The sequence below is a fragment of the Nerophis ophidion genome, linkage group LG10 (genome assembly GCF_033978795.1).
Source record: "Nerophis ophidion isolate RoL-2023_Sa linkage group LG10, RoL_Noph_v1.0, whole genome shotgun sequence".
Lineage (NCBI taxonomy): Eukaryota > Metazoa > Chordata > Actinopteri > Syngnathiformes > Syngnathidae > Nerophis > Nerophis ophidion.
Genome location: NC_084620.1, coordinates 25,701,800 through 25,722,195, shown reverse-complemented (window position 1 = coordinate 25,722,195; position 20,396 = coordinate 25,701,800). Strand labels below are relative to the sequence as shown.

At 39.7% G+C, this 20,396-nt stretch overlaps 2 protein-coding genes across 7 annotated transcripts in view; one reads left to right on the top strand and one right to left on the bottom strand.

Annotated features, from left to right (window-relative positions):
• Nucleotides 1-5,909, bottom strand: part of LOC133560548 (protein bicaudal D homolog 1-like) — a 37,291-nt gene extending 31,382 nt beyond the window's left edge. For 3 of the 6 annotated variants that reach the window (XM_061913186.1, XM_061913187.1, XM_061913191.1), the window contains exon 1: nt 5,482-5,909. In XM_061913186.1, coding sequence (XP_061769170.1) covers nt 5,482-5,724 — 243 coding nt within the window. In that variant the 5' untranslated portion in view covers nt 5,725-5,909. Of the gene's footprint in view, nt 1-1,382; nt 1,443-5,481 lie in introns of those variants that run through there. The other 3 variants (XM_061913188.1, XM_061913189.1, XM_061913190.1) reach the window with 2 other exon arrangements.
• A 2,330-nt stretch (nt 5,910-8,239) lies between these two features.
• strap (serine/threonine kinase receptor associated protein) lies at nt 8,240-18,903 on the top strand. The gene is made up of 9 exons (XM_061913185.1): nt 8,240-8,671; nt 8,934-9,069; nt 11,040-11,121; nt 11,201-11,273; nt 11,409-11,508; nt 11,610-11,747; nt 12,932-13,068; nt 14,117-14,266; nt 18,241-18,903. The coding sequence occupies exons 1-9, from the start codon at nt 8,560-8,562 to the stop codon at nt 18,300-18,302; spliced, it is 990 nt and encodes a 329-aa protein (XP_061769169.1). The 5' UTR covers nt 8,240-8,559; the 3' UTR covers nt 18,303-18,903.
• The last annotated feature ends 1,493 nt before the right edge of the window (nt 18,904-20,396 follow it).

Genomic DNA, 20,396 nt, shown 5'->3' with positions numbered 1-20,396 from the left:
TAGGCCACTGAGTAGTACCAAACATTCATGTTTAAATCATCTGTCAATATTGCCAACCACCACTTATGTTCTTCTGTGTGTAAGCAGTGCATCAAGACCCAATACTTTATCATCTTGTACTGTCTTGGTGTTGAACTGAGCTCATAAGTAACAAGTCTGTCAAAGTCCCCATCATATTGTAGTCTGTCTACTCATTGTTTCCTGTGTCCATAAAATCTATACTATCAAGGAGAAAATACATGCACAAATAAATGTTGAATTCAGGCCGAAGTACTAACTCACATCGTGCTATTACTTTGTTGCCCCAAAACTATTACTATATAGCAGTTACCGGTAATATGTTTTAAGGCAAAGGTTTTTGGGTCAACTCAACTGAGCAAGATCTAAAAGTGAGGAAGGCACTTGCATGGAGGGCCCTAAACGGCATGACCAGTGTATGGAACTCCAACCTCCCCCGCCAAATCAAACTCAGCTTCTTCTACGCGACAGTTGAGTCCGTTCTCCTCTATGGCAGCGAATACTGGACCCTGAAGCCAACCCTGGAGAAGTCTTTGGATGGTTGCTACACCAGGATGCTGCGTGCAGTGCATAACATCAACAAGAGTGCGCACGTAACCAACAGAATCCTCCACAAGGGAATACCAAGGGTGAGCGGGAAGATTGCTGTAAGGAGAATGAAACTAGCAGGACACTGCCAAAGGCATCAGGAGCTGCCAGCCAGCAAATTGGTGCTGTGGGAACCAACACATGGGCATCGGTCAAGAAGACGTCCCACACTAACATACGTGGACATACTCAAGAAGGATGCAGGAGCTCAGAGTACCAAGGAACTGGCCAAATGTATGGACTATCGGGATGACTGGAAGCAACGATCGAAGGCTCGTCTGAGGACGACCTAGAGAGAAGGTTTTTGCCAAAAACATTCCTCGGTTTTCGTACAATTAAACCCATGTAGGTGACTCAATCTCTGTGCTTTTTTTTATTGAGTAAGGCTGCAAAATAAACCACCGGAGTGCCTAATAAAGTTGTAGCAAACAGCAATAGTGGGAGTGTAACTATTGATTGATATATCAATAGATCGACTTTTATTAAAAAATTTAAAGTACAGTATATCTTAGCAAATTGGCCTTCCAGAATAGGTATCGAACTAACATCATTTTGATAGGCAATAAATCAATTGTATTGATTCTATAAAGTTTAGCACTTAAAGTCTGTCTGACCGATTGTTGGGTCATCAAGACTGAAACGACAGATGGTGGTCGAGAATGGTCATACCAAATGCAAACGCCACAACAACACAAATACTGTCAGCTAAAGCACGACTGTTAAAGCAACAAAAAAAGAAAAATGACACACAACACTAATATAAAGCCACAACCTACATTTAACCTCAAAGGATGCGACGATCAAAACGGAAGTGACAGCGGAGCAAGTGTGCCGACGGACCAGCCTGAGACGGAAGTCTAAAAACAATGTAATAACCACTCACCTTATATTAATATTATTGAAAAAGTAAAGTTTTAAAAAAGTTCTTTATGACTGAAAAAGTGGTCACACTACACTTATGTTCCCAAATTTGTTCATTACACCGTTAAGTCCCAGAAAGATCTCGAGCCCGGGATTGAACCCAGGACTATTCAGGACCTCCGTGTTGTGAGGCAGACGCACTAACACTTCTAACACCGTGCTGCTCCTCCAGTAAAAAGTGTTTTGTGTTAACATTTTTGGGCGTCTGGAACAAATTAATTAAATTTACATTCTTCCTTTATAAAGATTTGTTTTGATTTTCATAAAATTCGGGTTTCAACTGCCCCTATGCAAATGATTAATAACGGGGTCCACTACTGTTTGATAATAACATATTTGTATCTGGACTGCAAGAACAGACCACATAAAACTCAGATTCAGCAGAATAATGTACCTTCAGTTTCACATTACAGCGTGATTCATCTCATATTACAAAAGAGGAGCTTGGCTTGTTGATGCTTTTGTTTTTCTTACTCTAATAAAAACCTCAAAAGCATCACTGCACCGTGTTTTTTTTTTGTCCTCTTTGTTGAACATTGCCATCCATGCAGGGTAAATTCCCTATGCAAAACGACAAGCTTCTAGTGAGGTAATTAGCAGCAAGCTGCAGCAAGCTCTTTACAGCTTTACTGACAAAGCAATCTAAGGCTCCCTTTTGCTGTAAAGACCATGATTAAAACATAGAGTAACACCTTATCTAACATAAATAAACTAGTGAAAGTATAAAGATAAATAAACTTAAACTTAAAGGAAGTTTAAAGCTATGTTTCTTTAAATAACGGTATTCGTAATAGAGACCTCAATTAACCAAATTGGTCATTTTTAAATGTGAGGATTTATCATACAGTAGATATTTTAAAGAAAAGGTTGGACGGTTCAGTAACTACTTAGTAAATATTAGACTAGGATCGGACTGATGCCAAAGGCAGGTAAGCCAGTTCAATGTTCCTCACTGAAGTGACCGAAGAAGAAATAATTAATATTGTAAACAAAATCAAAATCATGTACTGGCTGTAATGGAATACATATACATCAATCCATTTTGTAAATTGTATATTAAAAAAAGGTTATCATAGAGATACGTACATATACTGTATCAGTAATGTATTTTTTTTCAACTAATTTTTTGTTTACAACAAATATCAACTCACAAACTACAGGCCAGTTTCCTTACATACACAATGTTGCAAATTATACAGAAATTATATATATATATATATATATATATATATATATATATATATATATATATATATATATATATATATGTATACATACAAACCCCGTTTTCCATATGAGTTGCGAATTTGTGTTAAATGTAAATATAAACGGAATACAAGGATTTGCAAATCATTTTCAACCCATATTCAGTTGAATATGCTACAAAGACAACATATTTGATGTTCAAACTGCTAAACATTTTTTTTTTTTGTGCAAATAATCATTAACTATAGAATTTGATGCCAGCAACACGTGACAAAGAAGTTGGGAAAGGTGGCAATAAATACTGTTTAAGTTGAGGAATGCTCATCAAACACTTATTTGGAACATCCCACAGCAGGTTAATTGGGAACAGTTGGGTGCCATGATTGGGTATAAAAACAGCTTCCCAAAAAATGCTAAGTCTTTCACAAGAGAGGATGGGGTGAGATACATTTGAAATGTGGACTCGTCAGACCATAGAACACTTTTCCAATTTGCATCAGTCCATCTTAAATGATCATGGGCCCAGAGAAGCCAGCGGCGTTTCTGGATGTTGTTGGGACGGCGTGGCGCAGTGGGCGAGTGGCCGTGCGCAACCCGAGGGTCACTGGTTCAAATCCCACCTAGAACCAACCTCGTCACGTCCGTTGTGTCCTGAGCAAGACACTTCACCCTTGCTCCTGATGGTTGCTGGTTGGTGGCGCCTTGCATGGCAGCTCCCTCCATCTGTGTGTGAATGTGTGTGTGAATGGGTAAATGTGGAAGTAGTGTCAAAGCGCTTTGAGTACCTTGAAGGTAGAAAAGCGCTATACAAGTACAACCCATTTATAAATGGCTTTCACTTTGCATAGTAGAGCTTTAACTTGCACTTACAGATGTAGCGACAAACTGTATTTAGTGACAGTGGTTTTCTGAAGTGTTCCTGAGCCCATGTGGTGATATCCTTTAGAGTTTGATGTCGGTTTTGATACAGTGCCGTCTGAGGGATCGAAGGTCACGGTCATTCAATGTTGGTTTCCGGCCATGCCGCTTGCATGGAGTGATTTTTCCAGATTCTCTGACCCATTTAATGATATTATGGACCGTAGATGTTGAAATCCCTAAATTTCTTGCAATTGCACTTTGAAAAACTTTGTTCTTAAACTGTTTGACTATTTGCTCACGCAGTTGTGGATATAGGAGTGTACCTCGCACCATCCTTTCTTGTGAAAGACTGAGCATTTTTTGGGAAGCTGTTTTTATACCCAATCATGGCACCCACCTGTTCCCAATTAGCCTGCACACCTGTGGGATGTTCCAAATAAAGGTTTGATGAGGATTCCTCAACTTGATCAGTATTTATTGCCACATTTCCCAGCTTCTTTGTCACGTGTTGCTGGCATCAAATTATAAAGTTAATGATTATTTGCGCACAAAAAAAATGTTTATCAGTTTGAACATCAAATATGTTGTCTTTGTAGCATTTTCAACTGAATATGGGTTGAAAAGGATTTGCAAATCATTGTATTCTGTTTATATTTACATCTAACACAATTTCCCAACTCATTAGGAAACGGGGTTTGTACAACCGATGTAATATTGGAATCAATATCATTCGGATATATGTCACAATATTGAAATCAATACACAACCGATGCAATATAACAATCAATATTATTTGGATATTTGTTACAATATTGCAATCATTACACAAGCAATGCAATATAGCAATAAATATTATTTATATATTTTTTACATTGTCACAATTGTTATTACAACTAATGCAATACTGCAATCAATATTAGTTGAATATTTCTTAAGATATTCCAATCAATATTACAACCAATGCAATACTGCATAAATATTATTTGCATATTTGTAACAACATTGCAATCACATCCAACGCAATATTGCAATCAATGTTATTTGGATATGTGTTAGAATATTGCAATCAATATAACAACCAATGCAATATTTCAATCAATATTATTCGGATTTGTGTTATAATATTGCAATCAATATTACAACGAATGCAATATTGCAATCAATATTAATGTATTTGGATATTTGTTCCAATATTGCAATCAGTATACAACCAACACAATATTGCAACCAATGTTATTTGGACATGTGTTACAATATTGCAATCAATATTACAACCAATGCAATACTGCTTAAATATTATTTGTATATTTGTAATAATATTGGAATCACAGCCAACGCATTATTGCAATAAATATAATTTGGATATGCGTTAAAATATTGCACTCAATACTGCAACCAATTAAATATTGCAATCAATATTACAACCAATTAAATATTGCAATCAATATTAATTGGCTGCGATGAGGTGGCGACTTGTCCAGGGTGTACCCCGCCTTCCGCCCGATTGTAGCTGAGATAGGCGCCAGCGCCCCCCGCGACCCCAAAAGGGAAAAAGCGGTAGAAAATGGATGGAAGGAATATTAATTGGATATTTGTTACATTATTACAATCAATATTACAACTAATGAAATATTACAATCACTAATATTTGGCAATGTATTACAGTATTACAACCAATGCAATATTGCATTACCTGAGCATGCAGGTGAGCACATGACACCATTGCCTTGTTACTGCATTGTTAACATCTCTATACCACAGTACAAGTATATCATAAAAGTATAATAAAGTTATTCTCAACGGCATGTTTCCTAAAATGCAGCTTTTCAAATTCTACATAATAATAATGTTGCTATACTTTATTTCTTCCAAACTATTATACCATACCGCTGTTGTTCCCACCTCCTGCAGCTGGTCCAGCTCCTGCCTCAGAGCCTCCTGCTCGGCCTCCAGCTCGGCGTACTGCTGCTTCCAGTTCTGGTTCTCCTCTAGCACCGCCAGCCCGCACTCCGCCGCCCGGATCTTCTCGCGATTGGCCTCCGCTAGCTCCCGGCTTAGACGCTCCACCTCGGCTCGGCACTGCTCCACCGTGTCTCCGCATCCTCCTGCTGCTGCCCCACCGGCGGCCATCGCCCTTCTCCTTCCTCCGAGCTGGAAGACGCGGCGTGAGGAGGGAGGAAAGGCTGATTCAGCTCTTATGTAGGAAACAATAAAAAATCACGAATATCCACTAAGGTTGAGTCATCTTCAGCCATGTGATGCGGATCTTTACATCCCCTTTGTTGGATCCAGCTGTGGACCACATTTATTGTAAAGACCACATCACTGGGGGCGATACTGTAAGGGTTGGCATCTATTTGATACCATGTGCATACAGGGTCAGTAGTCACAACGCCGATAACATTAGATGATTTTGCTTTTAATTTGTTAATGAAGATTATAATCAAAACAAATGACGTAAAATAGTTTGGTCTAACAACCTAAAGAATGATCACACATTAACTTATGAACAATTTACAGTAAAAGACAATGGAATAACAAATTGTGTCATTATAATCTTAATTGTTTATAACAGAACTACAACGAAGATTTTGATCCCGGCATCGATACTATCTGCCCACCCCTAAGCAGCGTGACGGAACAGGTACTAACCATAGCAAAAATCTTCAAAGAGGATAATGCAATTTTCTTGACACTTTTTTTGTGTACTACAGACACACTTAGAATTGAACCAAAACCAAAAAGTGACATGTCTGAGCATTGTTATAACAAATATATCACATCACTTTCTGTAGCAATTTAAAGTGGAACTACACTGTTTTGGGAATTTTGAATATTGTTCCCGATCATAATGAAAGATATGACATCGGATGTATTTTTATTTTATGCATTCTAACTTGCAAATAAATTTGGGAGGTCCTCGATTTCGCCAATAAAATCCAATAAATAACCATAAAAACCGCCAACAACACTCCATTTACATTTAATGATTAGAATATTAACCAAGAATTGGTGATATTGTTATTATAAGCGCTAACACAGATGAACTCTTAGCGGCGCTGTGATCTCTAGTCTGTGTACAATTTCGACAATTTGGACACGTTTTCTCGCTTCCTGCAGGGAGTGTATTTTAGATCATAAATTATGCATCTCACCTGGACAGAAGAAATCTGAGGACATGGCGAGAAGGCCGTGAGGACTATGGTAATTCTTCGTATAAAAGTATATGAACATCCTAGCAGTCTGCATCCTAATGACAGCAGACATTGTACAGTAAGTGATGATTTATTTATATTTGTTGGCTCTCATGAAGTCTGCAGTGAGCAGTAATCAGGGATGGAAGAAAAATCATCCGCTTTTTTTTTTTAATAATGCGTGTCCGTTTCTACGTCATGTATATAAAACCTCAATGGACGTGTTTGGGTGTTTTTTAAGGGCTTTATAGGCGGAATAGAACTGCTCTCATAATTTCCATTGTAAGCGGACTATTGATCGCATTTATTTCAATCAATCAATGTTAATGTATATAGCCCTAAATCACAAGTGTCTCAAAGGGCTGCACAAACCACAACGACATCCTCGGTACAGAGCCCACATAAGGGCAAGGAAAAACTCACACCCAGTGGGACGTCAGTGACAGTGACAATGATGACTATGAGAAACCTTGGAGAGGACCGCATATGTGGGCAAACCCCCCCTCCCCTAGGGAGACCGAAAGCAATGGATGTCGAGCGGATCTAACATGATTTTGTGAAAGTCCAATCCATAGTGGATCTATAACATAACGGTGAGAGTCCAGTCCAAAGTGGATCCCATATAGTAGTGAGAGTCTCGTCCATAGTGGAGCCAACATTTAATATTTAGAATGCAAAAACATTTTATAAATAACATTCATCGTCATTTCTCTCATAATGATTGTGAACATTAGGCAAAATTAAAAAAAAAAAAAAACTGTTCCCCCTTAAGGCTAAAACCTCCCATGTTTTCCTACAGCTTGTTTGAAATTAAGTAATGGATTGAATATGGGAAGAATAGTTAAATTGTACTATTTGGACACCACAGTAAAGCATTAGAATTGTTGGATATATTTAAAATGACTTTAGTAATGATTTAAAAAAAATATACTTTAGCAAAGAAGCTTGTTTTCACCTGACACACTGCCATATAGGGGAAGTTGCTACAGCAAATTTGGTCCTCCTACAAAACACGAAGTTACAAAAACAAACAATTTCCTGTACTATAAACACAACTAGAATGCTTTACTGTAAACAGTTAGTATTTGGTATTATAATGTACAGCTGTATCTTTTCAGAGTTTAGTGTCCAGCAGGGGGCAGTACACTACCAGACACCCGACATGGATAGTGGCGGACAGATGACTCATGAGGGATTACCTTCAAAATAAAAGCATATTACATTCGTCAAACTAACCAATTTTTTAGTAGCAATATTGTAATTTAAATAATAAGAACAACAATATGAATACAATAAACAATACATAAAATAATATATTAAATTAATATATTTCGTTGAGGTTACTAATTTGAGGCATAGTACTGTAAGTGACAATCACAGCGCATTATAAAATATGTTAAGTCACGCTACAGTTTTATTTTGAAAATTTCCCGGAATGAAATCCTTGTGTGACTGGAGGAACACGGGGTCGATCACTCCCCACAGCAGATGGAACACATTGCACGTTGCTAGTTAGTTGCTATGTTGTAGCTATTAGCACGGCAGCCATTCCTTTGCTGGGGAGGGAGACTCGCCGTTTGAAGTTAGACACAAAATTACGCCTTTCATTTTCCTCTGTGTGTACCAAAACCAGCAAATTTTAGCTCCCGTACAACGCATATCACTGAGCATACTTAGAGCGTGTCTTTTCCATTCGCCGTTAGCTTAGCCAGCTAGCTAGCAGCGTTAGTGCTACCCGAGTGAGAAGCGTCACCCGGCCGGCTGGAGGACCATGGCGATGAGACAAACCCCACTCACCTGCTCTGGTCACACCCGGCCTGTGGTGGACTTGGCCTTTAGTGGAATCACTCCCTATGGCTACTTCCTCATTAGCGCCTGCAAAGGTGAGACTGCCATAACATTCATTCACATATAATTGTTATTGTGTCACTGTCTCACCCCAAAATATGTTGACTCACTGTTTTATTTGATTAGTAAGTATCGTGTTAGAAGATGACTACGTCTATAACTTACCTGTTTCACACCAATTTAAATGAACTAAAACATCTCACTGACTCGATGTCAATGCATACACCTGTTGATTGCAGCATAAAGTCATTTGTGTCAAAATATGTTTCACCCAAAGAATGTGTGTTCTTATGTTAGATGGCAAGCCCATGTTGCGCCAGGGAGACACAGGAGACTGGATTGGAACGTTTCTGGGTCACAAAGGCGCTGTCTGGGGAGCCACTCTGAACACAGACGCCACCAAAGCAGCCACTGCCGCAGCCGATTTCTCTGCGTGAGTGGGGTGACTGTATAATCAGGCCTGTATCGTAAGGCTTTATATAGTGCAATGCTGGCCTCTTCCTAAATGGACACAGTGGAACCCATTATAAGTTAACAACCCTCTTAAGTCTACCATCTTATCAAAGGCCTACTGAAATGAGATTTTCTTATTTAAACGGGGATAGCAGGTCCATTCTATGTGTCATACTTGATCATTTCGCGATATTGCCATATTTTTGCTGAAAGGATTTAGTAGAGAACATCGACAATAAAGTTTGCAACTTTTGGTCGCTAATAAAAAAGCCTTGCCTTTACCGGAAGTAGCAGACGATATGCGCGTGACGTCACTGGTTGAAGGGCTCCTCACATCCTCACATTGTTTATAATGTAAGCCTCCAGCAGCAAGAGCTATTTGGACCGAGAAAGCGACAATTTACCCATTAATCTGAGCGAGGATGAAAGATTCCTGGATAAGGAAAGTTAGAGTGAAGCATAAAAAAAGAAAAAACGACGGCTCCAGGCGGCGGCAGGGGGGCCGTTTCAGATGAAATTAGACACATTTACTAGGATAATTCTGGAAGATCCCTTATCTGCTTATTGTTTTAATAGTGTTTTAGTGAGATTATAAAGACATACCTGAAAGTCGGATGGCTGCGGTGAACGCCAGTGTCTCTCAGAGAAGCCGATGGAGGAGCCAAGATCACAGCTGCCTTTTTGAGCTGCAGGAGGAAGTCCCATAATCCACTGAAGTCTCCGGTAAGAGCCGATTTAATATCACAATTTTCCCATCCAAAAACTTGCTGGTTTACGTAGAAAACATGTTCGCTTGACCGCTCTGTGTTAAAGCTTCACAACAAACAAAGAAACACAGGCTGTGTCTCGGTTGCTAAAGACAACTGCAATCCACCGCTTTCCCCCAACAGCATTATTCTTTATAGTCTCCATTATTAATTGAACAAATTGGAAAAGATTCAGCAACACAGATGTCCAAATGACTGTGTAATCATGCGATGAAAAGAGATGACTTTTAGCCGCAAGTGGTGCTGGGCTAATATGTCCCCTCCAACCCGAGACGTCACGCGCACGCGCCATCATACACGTCATCATTCCGCAACGTTTTCAACAAGAAACTCCGGGGGAAATTTAAAATTGTAATTTGGTAAACTAAACCAGCCGTATTGGCATGTGTTGCAAGGTTAATATTTCATCATTGATATATAAACTATCAGACTGCGTAGCAGTGGGTTTTAGTAGGGCTTTAAGTCCACCGTGTTGTTCAGTGGAACAACACGGACTGAAAAGTGGCCACTTACAGGAAGTGAACGTAAACATACATGGTCAACCTAAAATTTTAGTTATGCACGGTCTCGCAACTTTATAATAAAATTATACTGTGCGCGGTGCACAAATGTGTATGTCATGGATATAATCAAAACTTAGTGGTTAGAGTGTCCGCCCTGAGATCGGTAGGTCGTGAATTCAAACCCCGGCCGAGTCATACCAAAGACTATAAAAATGGGACCCAATACCTCCCTGCTTGACACTCAGCATCAAGGGTTAGATTTGGGAGTTAAATCACCAAATATGATTCACGCCCCTTGCGTACTCGTATAGTTCACACACTGTTTGCTGCAAGGTAGCCATGTTCAGGGTTTCTCACACATTCATTTATTTGTGGCGGCCCGCCACGAAAGAATTGCGGCCGCCACAAATTAAAAAATAAAAATAATAAAAAAACGTTTTAGTTTTTGAGTAGCTTGACCGCTCATAAAAGCAATGGGACTCTGTCTGTGAATGGAGTTTGTAGTTACATATTATATAAATATGTAAATAAATATGTACATAAAGTGTTGTAATTATATTCCAACTCTGCGTTCGTCTTGGTCATCACCGCCGCCGCCGCCGCTGCCACACCTGTAATTGACACCATATATGACAAATAATCACATTTAAATATATTGTGTTAAATATTGTGCCTTGCAGAAAAGTGTGGGATGCAGTGAGTGGCGATGAAGTCCTCACATTGGCACACAAACACATTGTCAAGAGTGTCACCTTTACTCAGGTGGGTGGGGTGTCCTATGGATGTATTTTTTTAAATGTCTCAGTTAAAAATAATAAATTACTTTTGTGACACCTCACAGGACAGCACCTGCCTGTTAACTGGAGGCAACGACAAGCTTCTGCGGATCTATGACCTCAGTAGCCCTGATGCAGGTGTGTAAAAGCAAACATCTGCTTCTTTATGGATCTCCTTCATTGCAGTAGAGCACCGCCCCCTTTTAGAGGCTCAACTGAAACGCAAACCCTGATATTTGTTTTACAAATGTTGTCCTCCTGTTGTATATTCAGCACCCCAGGAGATTGCTGGTCATACTTCAGCCATCAAAAAGTCCTTGTGGTCTAACAACGACAAACAGATCATCTCGGCTGCAGATGATAAAACCATACGGTCCGTGAAGTGGCCGCTCTTCATTTACATTAACATGTTACCACTAATCATTCACTGATTAGGCTAATGGTGATGTCATTGGGTTATTTGGGTACGACCAGACTCTGGGACAGGACCTCCATGGAAGTGGTGAAGACGCTGGCCTTTGATGCGTCCGTGAGTAGCATGGAGTACATGGCTGACGGGGAGATCCTTGTGATCACGTACGGCAAGACCATCGCATTCTACAATGCTCTCAGGTTTCTACCACTCTCACCATATTGTCCACTTTCTGGTGTAGTTGGAGAATGATCTTTAAAATCCTAAAAACAAAAACAAAAGACGTTTTCTTTTCTCTCATAGTGATGATTGTGATCGATAGGCAAAATTCCCCAAAAAAGTGCAGTTAACCTTTAATGTGTTGGCGCCAGCAACACAAAAAGTGGTTTGTACGGATAATAAATATTAGGTTCTCCTCTCAATCATTATTCAATTTAGGGCTGGCATGAAAAAAAATGATGTCCAAGACCAAAAATAGAGAGGCACTACCCCAATCTAACCATGTACAAACACAATACTGTCTGAACAACTAAGATATTGCAGTAGAGCAGTGCCCCACAAACTGATCGATCTATACTCAACATTGTCAAGGCGACACTGACGGAGGTGAACAGGAAGTGAACTTGCATGACGTCACATAAACTAGACATGAGGTAAAGTCAACACACACATTCCAAAATGTTGTCATTTGGCAACACTTTGAACACCACTGCTATACTTGAGACAGGCTCCAGCACCCCCCCGCCACCTCAAAAGGGACAAGCGGTAAAAAATGGATGGATGGATGGAAGACCAAGTGTGGCTCGGTGACCGTTTGTTGAACTAGACTTTTTTATGGGCTTGTTGCACATTGTACAAAAAAACCCCCAGCAAAAATGTAAAAAATATAGCAAAAAGGTATAACGTAATGAGAAAAGGCTGAAATGGTGATTCTAATAAACACAAACATAAAGATTAGTCATATATGTTTTAACCTCATTAGCTTATTTCACTACAAATTGCATGATGTCACATTACCACCATATTTAAAGAGTATTAAAAACAAAATTGTTAATAAAATTTACAAGTACATGGGTATCGTATGGACTCCTGAAATTCTGGCATTGTGACAACGCTAAGACTTGATGAATTAACATGGATGGATTAGTTGAGCATGTTCTACTGTAGTCTTAAATGCTAATTGATGTTCTAAATATTGGAGGGTTGCTTAAAAGCGAGAGTACACTAGAAAAGAAGAAAAAAACAATTGGCAAGTGCAGTCATAGAGAGGCACCCCCCGCCCCCCACAAAATTGTGCATAATACTGATGTGGCAACACTTACCGTCAGTGTTTATTGCTTTATTCAATCATGTTAAATTTTGTACATGATTGTTCATTTCTCAGCCTGGACCTGATCAAGGCAGTGGAGGCTCCAGCTCCCATCAACTCGGCGTCCCTCCATCCAGATAAGGACTTTTTTGTAGCTGGTGGCGAGGACTTCAAGCTCTATAAATTTGACTACAGCACCAAAGAAGAGCTGGGTGAGGACCTGCTTTTACATGTGTGCGTGCATGTGTGTGTTTGTTAGGGGATTTGGCCGCAAGGCTAATCTTAGTTGACTAATGCAATCGCTCCTCTACAGTTGTATTTATTTGGGGTGCACAGTGTGTGTGTTACAGCGATTGTGCTGATAAAGAATACAATTACACAAACACATGTAGCATAGCTGAAAGTATTACAATTACTCCATCACAATAACATATTTCAAACTTCCAAACTAAGAAAACGATAGACTCCAAATGAATCCACAAAGTTGAAAGACGTGTCATTTATAGGGCTGCAACATTATTATAAAATTAATCGACAGCTGTGTTATTATCGACAGGTAGCTTTATAAAATTGTAATTGATAGACATAGTTTATATTTACACTTTTATTAAGTGAAATAAATAAATTTAGTTGCAATCATCAAATAATTGCAACTAAATAACAGTTATGGATACAAATACTGTTTGCACTGAATGTAATGTTTACAAAACATATTTTATACTTTAAAGTCTTGATTTTTTTTTTCACTTTGGGTATGTAGTGTGTGGAATAAAGTAAAACCATGTCTTTCTCAGTAATGATGTTTCTTTTGTTACAATTGAATTTACTATATTTTAATTAGTTAAAAATCAAGCCGTGGACACAATGTGAAACTCAAACGTGTACAGATCATGAGCAATAATCGTTCGACTAGTCTAAAAAATAATCGCTGACGAGTGGACTATTAAAATAATTGTTTGTTGCAGCCCTAGTCATTTAAATATATGATCGCTCCACATTGGATACAGAGAGCAGAAGATACTTTGTAAAAGTGACCATGTCAAGACAGGAATGACATTGTCGTGTGAATAAGATTAGCATAATCATTTTATTTAAATAATAAATAGACTTGTTCTATATGAAATGTCCCCTTAAATTACTTAGGTTGTAATCTGTCTCCTTTCTGCCTGCAATATATGTAACAATAAAGTACATCTTTGTACTTTCATCTGTTTAGTGAGTGTAGTCCATGTGCCTAATGCTATTGTCTCCTCTTGCTAGAATCCTACAAAGGTCACTTTGGTCCTGTGCACACTGTTCGCTTCAGCCCTGATGGCGAGCTGTACGCCAGCGGCTCTGAGGACGGCACTCTCCGTCTGTGGCAGACCGCAGTGGGGAAAACCTATGGCCTCTGGAAATGTGTTCTTCCTGGTAAATCTTTTTTTGTAATAGCAAATGCTGCTCTTAGCAAAAAGCAAACAATAGAGAATGTTTGTGTGATATGAAGCATGTTAACTGTAGCTTTTAACACTCATTAGTAACAAACATACAACATTGGGGACACTGGCACAATGTGGAGCGCAGACTACAGGCTGACATTTTTTCTGGAACCACAAAGGTCATGAGACTCCCACGGGAATCTTGTGGGATGGACGCCATCTTTACTATTATGTGATTGGGACAGAACCATGTAAAACGTGCCATATTTTTCGGACGATAAAGCACACTTAAAGGCCTACTGATAGGAGATTTTCTTATTTAAACGGGGATAGCAGGTCCATTCTTTGTGTCATACTTGATCATTTCGCGATATTGCCATATTTTTGCTGAAAGGATTTAGTAGAGAACATCGACGATATTGTTCGCAACTTTTGGTCGCTAATAAAAAAGCCTTGCCTTTACCGGAAGAAGCAGACAATGTGCGCGTGACGTCACGGGTTGTAGGGCTCCTCACATCCTCACATTGTTTATAATCATAGCCTCCAGCAGCAAGAGCTATTCGGACCAAGAAAGCGACGATTTCTCCATTAATTTGAGCGAGGATGAAATATTCGTGGATGAGGAAAGTTAGAGTGAAGCACTAAAAAAAAAAGGGGGGGAAAGTCGACGGCTTTGGGGGTTGGCAGTGGGAGCGTCCATCCATCCATTTTCTACCGCTTATTCCCTTTCGGGGTCGCGGGGGGCGCTGGCGCCTATCTCAGCTACAATCGGGCGGAAGGCGGGGTACACCCTGGACAAGTCGCCACCTCATCGCAGGGCCAACACAGATAGACAGACAACACTCACACTCACATTCACACACGTTTCAGATGTAATTAGACACATTTACTAGGATAATTCTGGAAAATCCCTTATCTGCTTATTGTGTTAATAGTTTTTTAGTGAGATTATACAGTCATACCTGAAAGTCGGATGGCTGCGGTGAACGCCAATGTCTCTGAGAGAAGCCGAGGAGCCAAGCTGCCTTTTTGAGGTGCAGGAGGAGGTCGCATATTCCACTCAAGTCTCCGGTAAGAGCCGACTTAAAGGCCTACTGAAACCCACTACTACCGACCACGCAGTCTGATAGTTTATATATCAATGATGAAATCTTAACATTGCAACACATGCCAATACGGCCGGTTTAGTTTACTAAATTACAGTTTTAAATTTCCCGCGGAGTTTCCTGTTGAAAACGTCGCGGAATGATGACGCGTTTGATGACGCGTGTTTGTGACGTTATTGGCTGGAGGGGACATATTAGCCCAGCACCACTTACGGCTAAAAGTCCTCTCTTTTCATCGCGCAATTACACAGTATTTTGGACATCTGTGTTGCTGAATCTTTTGCAATTTGTTCAATTAATAATGGAGAAGTCAAAGTAGAAAGATGGAGATTAGAAGCTTTTAGCCTTTAGCCACACAAACACACGGTGTTTCCTTGTTTAAAATTCCCGGAGGTGAAGCTTTACTATGGATCTGAGCGGTCAAGCGAACATGGATCCCGACTACATGTCACGCGGCAGTTTTTGGTGAGAAAATTGTGGAAATAAATCTGCTCTTAGCGGAGATCAGCGAAGCTTCTGTCGTGCTGCAGCTTCGTGAGAGACTGGCGTCAACACACTCGTGGCCACACCCCTCCGACTATCAGGTACTATTTAACTCACTAAAACACTAGCAACACAATAGAAAGATAATGGATTTCCCAGAATTATCCTAGTAAATGTGTTTAAATACATCTGAAACTTTTTTTTTTTTTTTTACTTTCTTTTTTTCTAGTCCTTCACTCTAAATGTCCTCATCCACGAATCTTTCATCCTCGCTCAAATTAATGGGGAAACTATCGCTTTCTCAGTCCAAATAGTTCTTGCTGCTGGAGGCTCACATTATAAACAATGTGAGGATGTGAGGAGCCCTGCAAACAGTGACGTCACGCGCACTCTGTCTGCTACTTCCGATAAAGGCAAGGCTTTTTTTTTAGCGACCAAAAGTTGCAAACTTTCTCGTCAATGTTCTCTACTAAATCCTTTCAGCAAAAATATGGCAATATATCAAAATGATCAAGTATGACACATAGTATGGACCTGCTATCCCCGTTTAAATAAGAAAATCTCATTTCAGTAGGCCTTTAATATCACAATTCCCCCATCCAAAAACTTGCTGGTTGACGGAGAGAAACATGTTCGCTTGACTGCTCTGTGTTAAAGCTTCACAACAAACAAAGAAACACCGGCTGTGTTTCGGTGCTAAAGGCAGCTGCAGTCCACCGCTTTCCACCAACAGCATTCTTCTTTATAGTCTCCATTATTAATTGGACAAATTGCTAAAGATTCAGCAACACAGATGTCCAAATTACAGTGTAAGTATGCGATGAAAACAGACAACTTTTAGCCGCAAGTGGCGCTGGGCTAATATGTCCGCTACAACCCGAGACGTCACAAACACGCGTCATCATTTCACGCGTCATCATTCCACGGCGTTTCCAACAGGATACATTGCAGGAAATTTAAAATTGCAATTTAGTAAACTAAACCGGCCGTATTGGCATGGGTTGCAATGTTAAGATTTCATAATTGATTTATAAACTATCAGAATGTGTGGTCGGTAGTAGTGGGTTTCAGTAGGCCTTTAAAATCCTTTCATTTTGTCAGTGCGCTTCTCTGTCGATTTTTTTTTTTTTTGCACCTAATGTAAGGATTAATTCTGGCTGTGCTCAAAGCAATTTTATTTGGTACATGGCATAATGGCAAGTGTGACCAGCAGAGGGCAGTCACACATAACAGATAGTGTGGACTGCAAGCTAACGCCCTTTGTTTAATAAAATGACGCAAGCAAGTTCTTGTAAGCAAGCAACCCCAAAATGTTGATGTTTCTTTGAGAAATAAAAACATTACACACGGCACTCAAAAATCTGTCAAATGTTTTAGTACGATTTTAGTAAGCTACGAAGCCGTATAGCTTAATGGATTGTTGGCACATTACTGCCACCGTAGTCAGATGTACTGCGCTTCAACATAAGGGTATGTTTTCGTTTTGACCTATTACGCAAAAGCAACTTTTCTACTGTTGTGTATTTTGAAGTCCCAAAAATGTGTGCGCGTCCGCCAGTGAAGCCCACCCTGAAGTCAATATGCTCTTTTTCTACTCTCTTGTGGGACATTCATCCTCCGCTCTTGCCATTTCTGATAAAAGGTATCGTACAGTTCTAACTTAAATCTGTACGTAGACTCGCTATGCAAGCGCTAAAATCTACCGGTACAATGAAGATGGCGGAAAGAAGACTGTCGAAGTGGAGCCACTTACAGTAAATAAGACCGCCCACAAATTGGCCCATCCTTAAGAGACGATAAGAAAGCGGCTTGAAGATGGTCTGTAAAACATAATCTATGCAACATTTTGACCAAAGAACCACCATTACATGTTATGTAGACCACGAGGAAGTGTTTTAAATGTGGAAAAAAATCATAGTATTACCTCTTTACTGCACCTTATAATCTGGTGCGCCTGTACAAAAATAAACATAAAAAGACCTGAATAGACCCGTTCATCGACAGTGCGCCTTATAATCGGGTGGGCTCTATGGTCTGACAAAATACGATGTACCAGGGCAGACCGGAGCGGATATCAACTAATGGGAAACGAAGCTAAGATAGGGCCGACATTTTGTAGTCATCTGTCGTCTGTGTAAGTAACATAAGCCAAAAGAACTACAGGGCCCAGAAGGCAAGGGTGTTACCATCCAGCAATGTAGGGAGTGCCAATATAGAAACTGATGTGGTAAAATATGATTTACAATGAAAAGTAAGAAATAACACATCCATCCAACTCATTGGTGTAAGTACAAATGTGTGTAATTAATACTTTTTAAAAAGTTGTTTTTCATGATGCAATTATCAATACTGAATATTTACCTTTTGACTTTTTCAGAGGACCTTGGAGCAGAGAACACTGAGCAGATCTATACAACGCCCCCTGAGATAAAAGTCTAAAAAGATGAAAAATTTTTTGGAAAATGCACAGAGGTTGCAAAAAAAACCAACAAAAAAAACAGAACGGTGGTCCAGGGTTGTGGGTTCAGGCCCCAGCAAGGAGCGGAGTCCAGAGCATCTCCATCTATCAGGAACTGATGTGGATATTATGGCTGACTTGTTGGTCACAGACATGTGTGCACACACACATGGTTTATGTAGGCATGTGGACAAGGAGGACTACAGAGTAAAGCAGTAGAGCTTATTGGTTGTTTTGTTCATGGCTGCCTGCTTTCTCTCTGATAAGCCGAGATGTGTATGTCTCCTTAAACATTTGTCCTTTTAGTTGATATCATATTTCAGTATTTCATAACCAGCTAAAGACCTTTTATGTTCTCAGTTCATGGTCACAATTTTGCTAACTTTGTGTGGAACTTTTAGCTTTAAAAGTTTGCAGTAGCTGCACGCCTTATGAGGAAAACAAAGTTAATTGTACCAGTAAAAGAATGTTTTGTGACATAGTGGAAAGGGAAAGAAACAAAATGTCACTTTTTCTTTGGGTTTGTTTATGATCCAGTGGTTAAATAAATAAATGTGTTTTATTTCAAGGTAATGCACACAATTTCAGTGTGGCTTTATTTCATGTTGTAGATAGAATAACAGTAATCTGTGATTTTTTAATCTTTTTAAATAAATTGGCACTTCTATTTCCGCTTGAAACAAAGACAACTTTTTATTAGTACTTTTTAATTTTCTTACATTGTTAATTCTAATCAAATTATTTCTTTTTGCCGGTGAATCCTTGTTAAATAAATTCAACACTGTTAGATCATTGTTGTACAGTTGTGAACAAAATTATTCAACCCCCACACAATTTGGGTGTTTTAGCAAGTTGGACATTTATTCCGTATTTTGTTTATAGTCATATCAAATAATGATGCGTCAAATAGACAAATGCAACTTAAATTGTAACACTGTATTTTACAAAATACCAAAAAAGGACATTTTTCTTAATATCTCATTGACAAAATTATTCAACCCCCTAGTTACATGCATCTTTAGTACTTAGTAGAACACCCTTTGGCAGTAATTACATCCTTCAAACATGATACAAAACCGGACACAAGCTTCTTGCAACGATCTACAGGTATTTTAGCCCATTCCTCTTGGGCAAAGGCCTCCAGTTCATTCATATTCTTGGGCTTGCGTGCTGCAACTGCCTTCTTCAAGTCCCACCACAGGTTTTCTATAGGATTTAGGTCTGGCGACTGTGAAGGCCACTCCAGAGTCTTCCAGCCCTTCTTCTGCAACCACTCTGATGTTGATTAGGAGGTATGCTTGGGATCGTTGTCCTGTTGGAAGTCCAACGTCTTCCAAGCCTCAGCTTCGTCTTTGACTTCATGACATTTGCAGCTAATATATCCTGGTAGGAAATAGAATTCATAATGCCTTGAACGCGCTGGAGATTCCCGGTACCTGAGGCAGAGAAACAGCCCCAGAGCATGATTGACCCCCCACCATTCTTTACAGTAGGCAAGGTGTTCTTCTCTTTGTAAGCTTCATTTTTTCTCCTCCAGACATAACGTTGATTCATAGGCCCAAAGAGTTCAAGTTTTGTCTCATCACTCCATAGAACAGTTTCCCAAAACCTTTGGGGTTTGTCCAGATGATTTTTGGCATACTGGAGTCTATTTTTCTTGTCTGGTAGTCAGAAGTGGGGTGCGCCTGGGAGTTCTGGCAAGGAGGCCTTCATCTCGTAGTGCGTGCCTTATTGTCTGGGACGAAACCTGCGTTCCCCCCTCTGCAATGTCCTGTTGTAGCTCCTCAGCTGTTACTCGGGGGTTTTTCACCACTGTACGCACACAGCATCCTCTTTCTACCACGCCCAGGTAGTGTTTCCAGTGTGCCTTTAGCTTCAAACTTGTGAATTATGCTCCCAACTGTGTCCCTTGGAATGTGTAATGTCTTTGCTATTTTCTTATATCCATATCCTTTCTTATGAAGAGAAATTACCTCCTCTCTTGACTTCTTTGACCACTCCCTGGACATCACCATGTTGCAAATACACCATTGACCATCTACAAGAAGCTGAGCATCACAGTCTTTTTCAAACAG

Bases quoted from the DNA above. Each gene is read 5' to 3' on its own strand.
- strap (XM_061913185.1), top strand. From the start codon at position 8,560: ATGGCGATGAGACAAACCCCACTCACCTGCTCTGGTCACACCCGGCCT. The intron at 11,122-11,200 runs GTGGGTGGGGTG...GACACCTCACAG, and splicing joins AGAGTGTCACCTTTACTCAG to GACAGCACCTGCCTGTTAAC. The intron at 13,069-14,116 runs GTGAGGACCTGC...TCCTCTTGCTAG, and splicing joins CAGCACCAAAGAAGAGCTGG to AATCCTACAAAGGTCACTTT.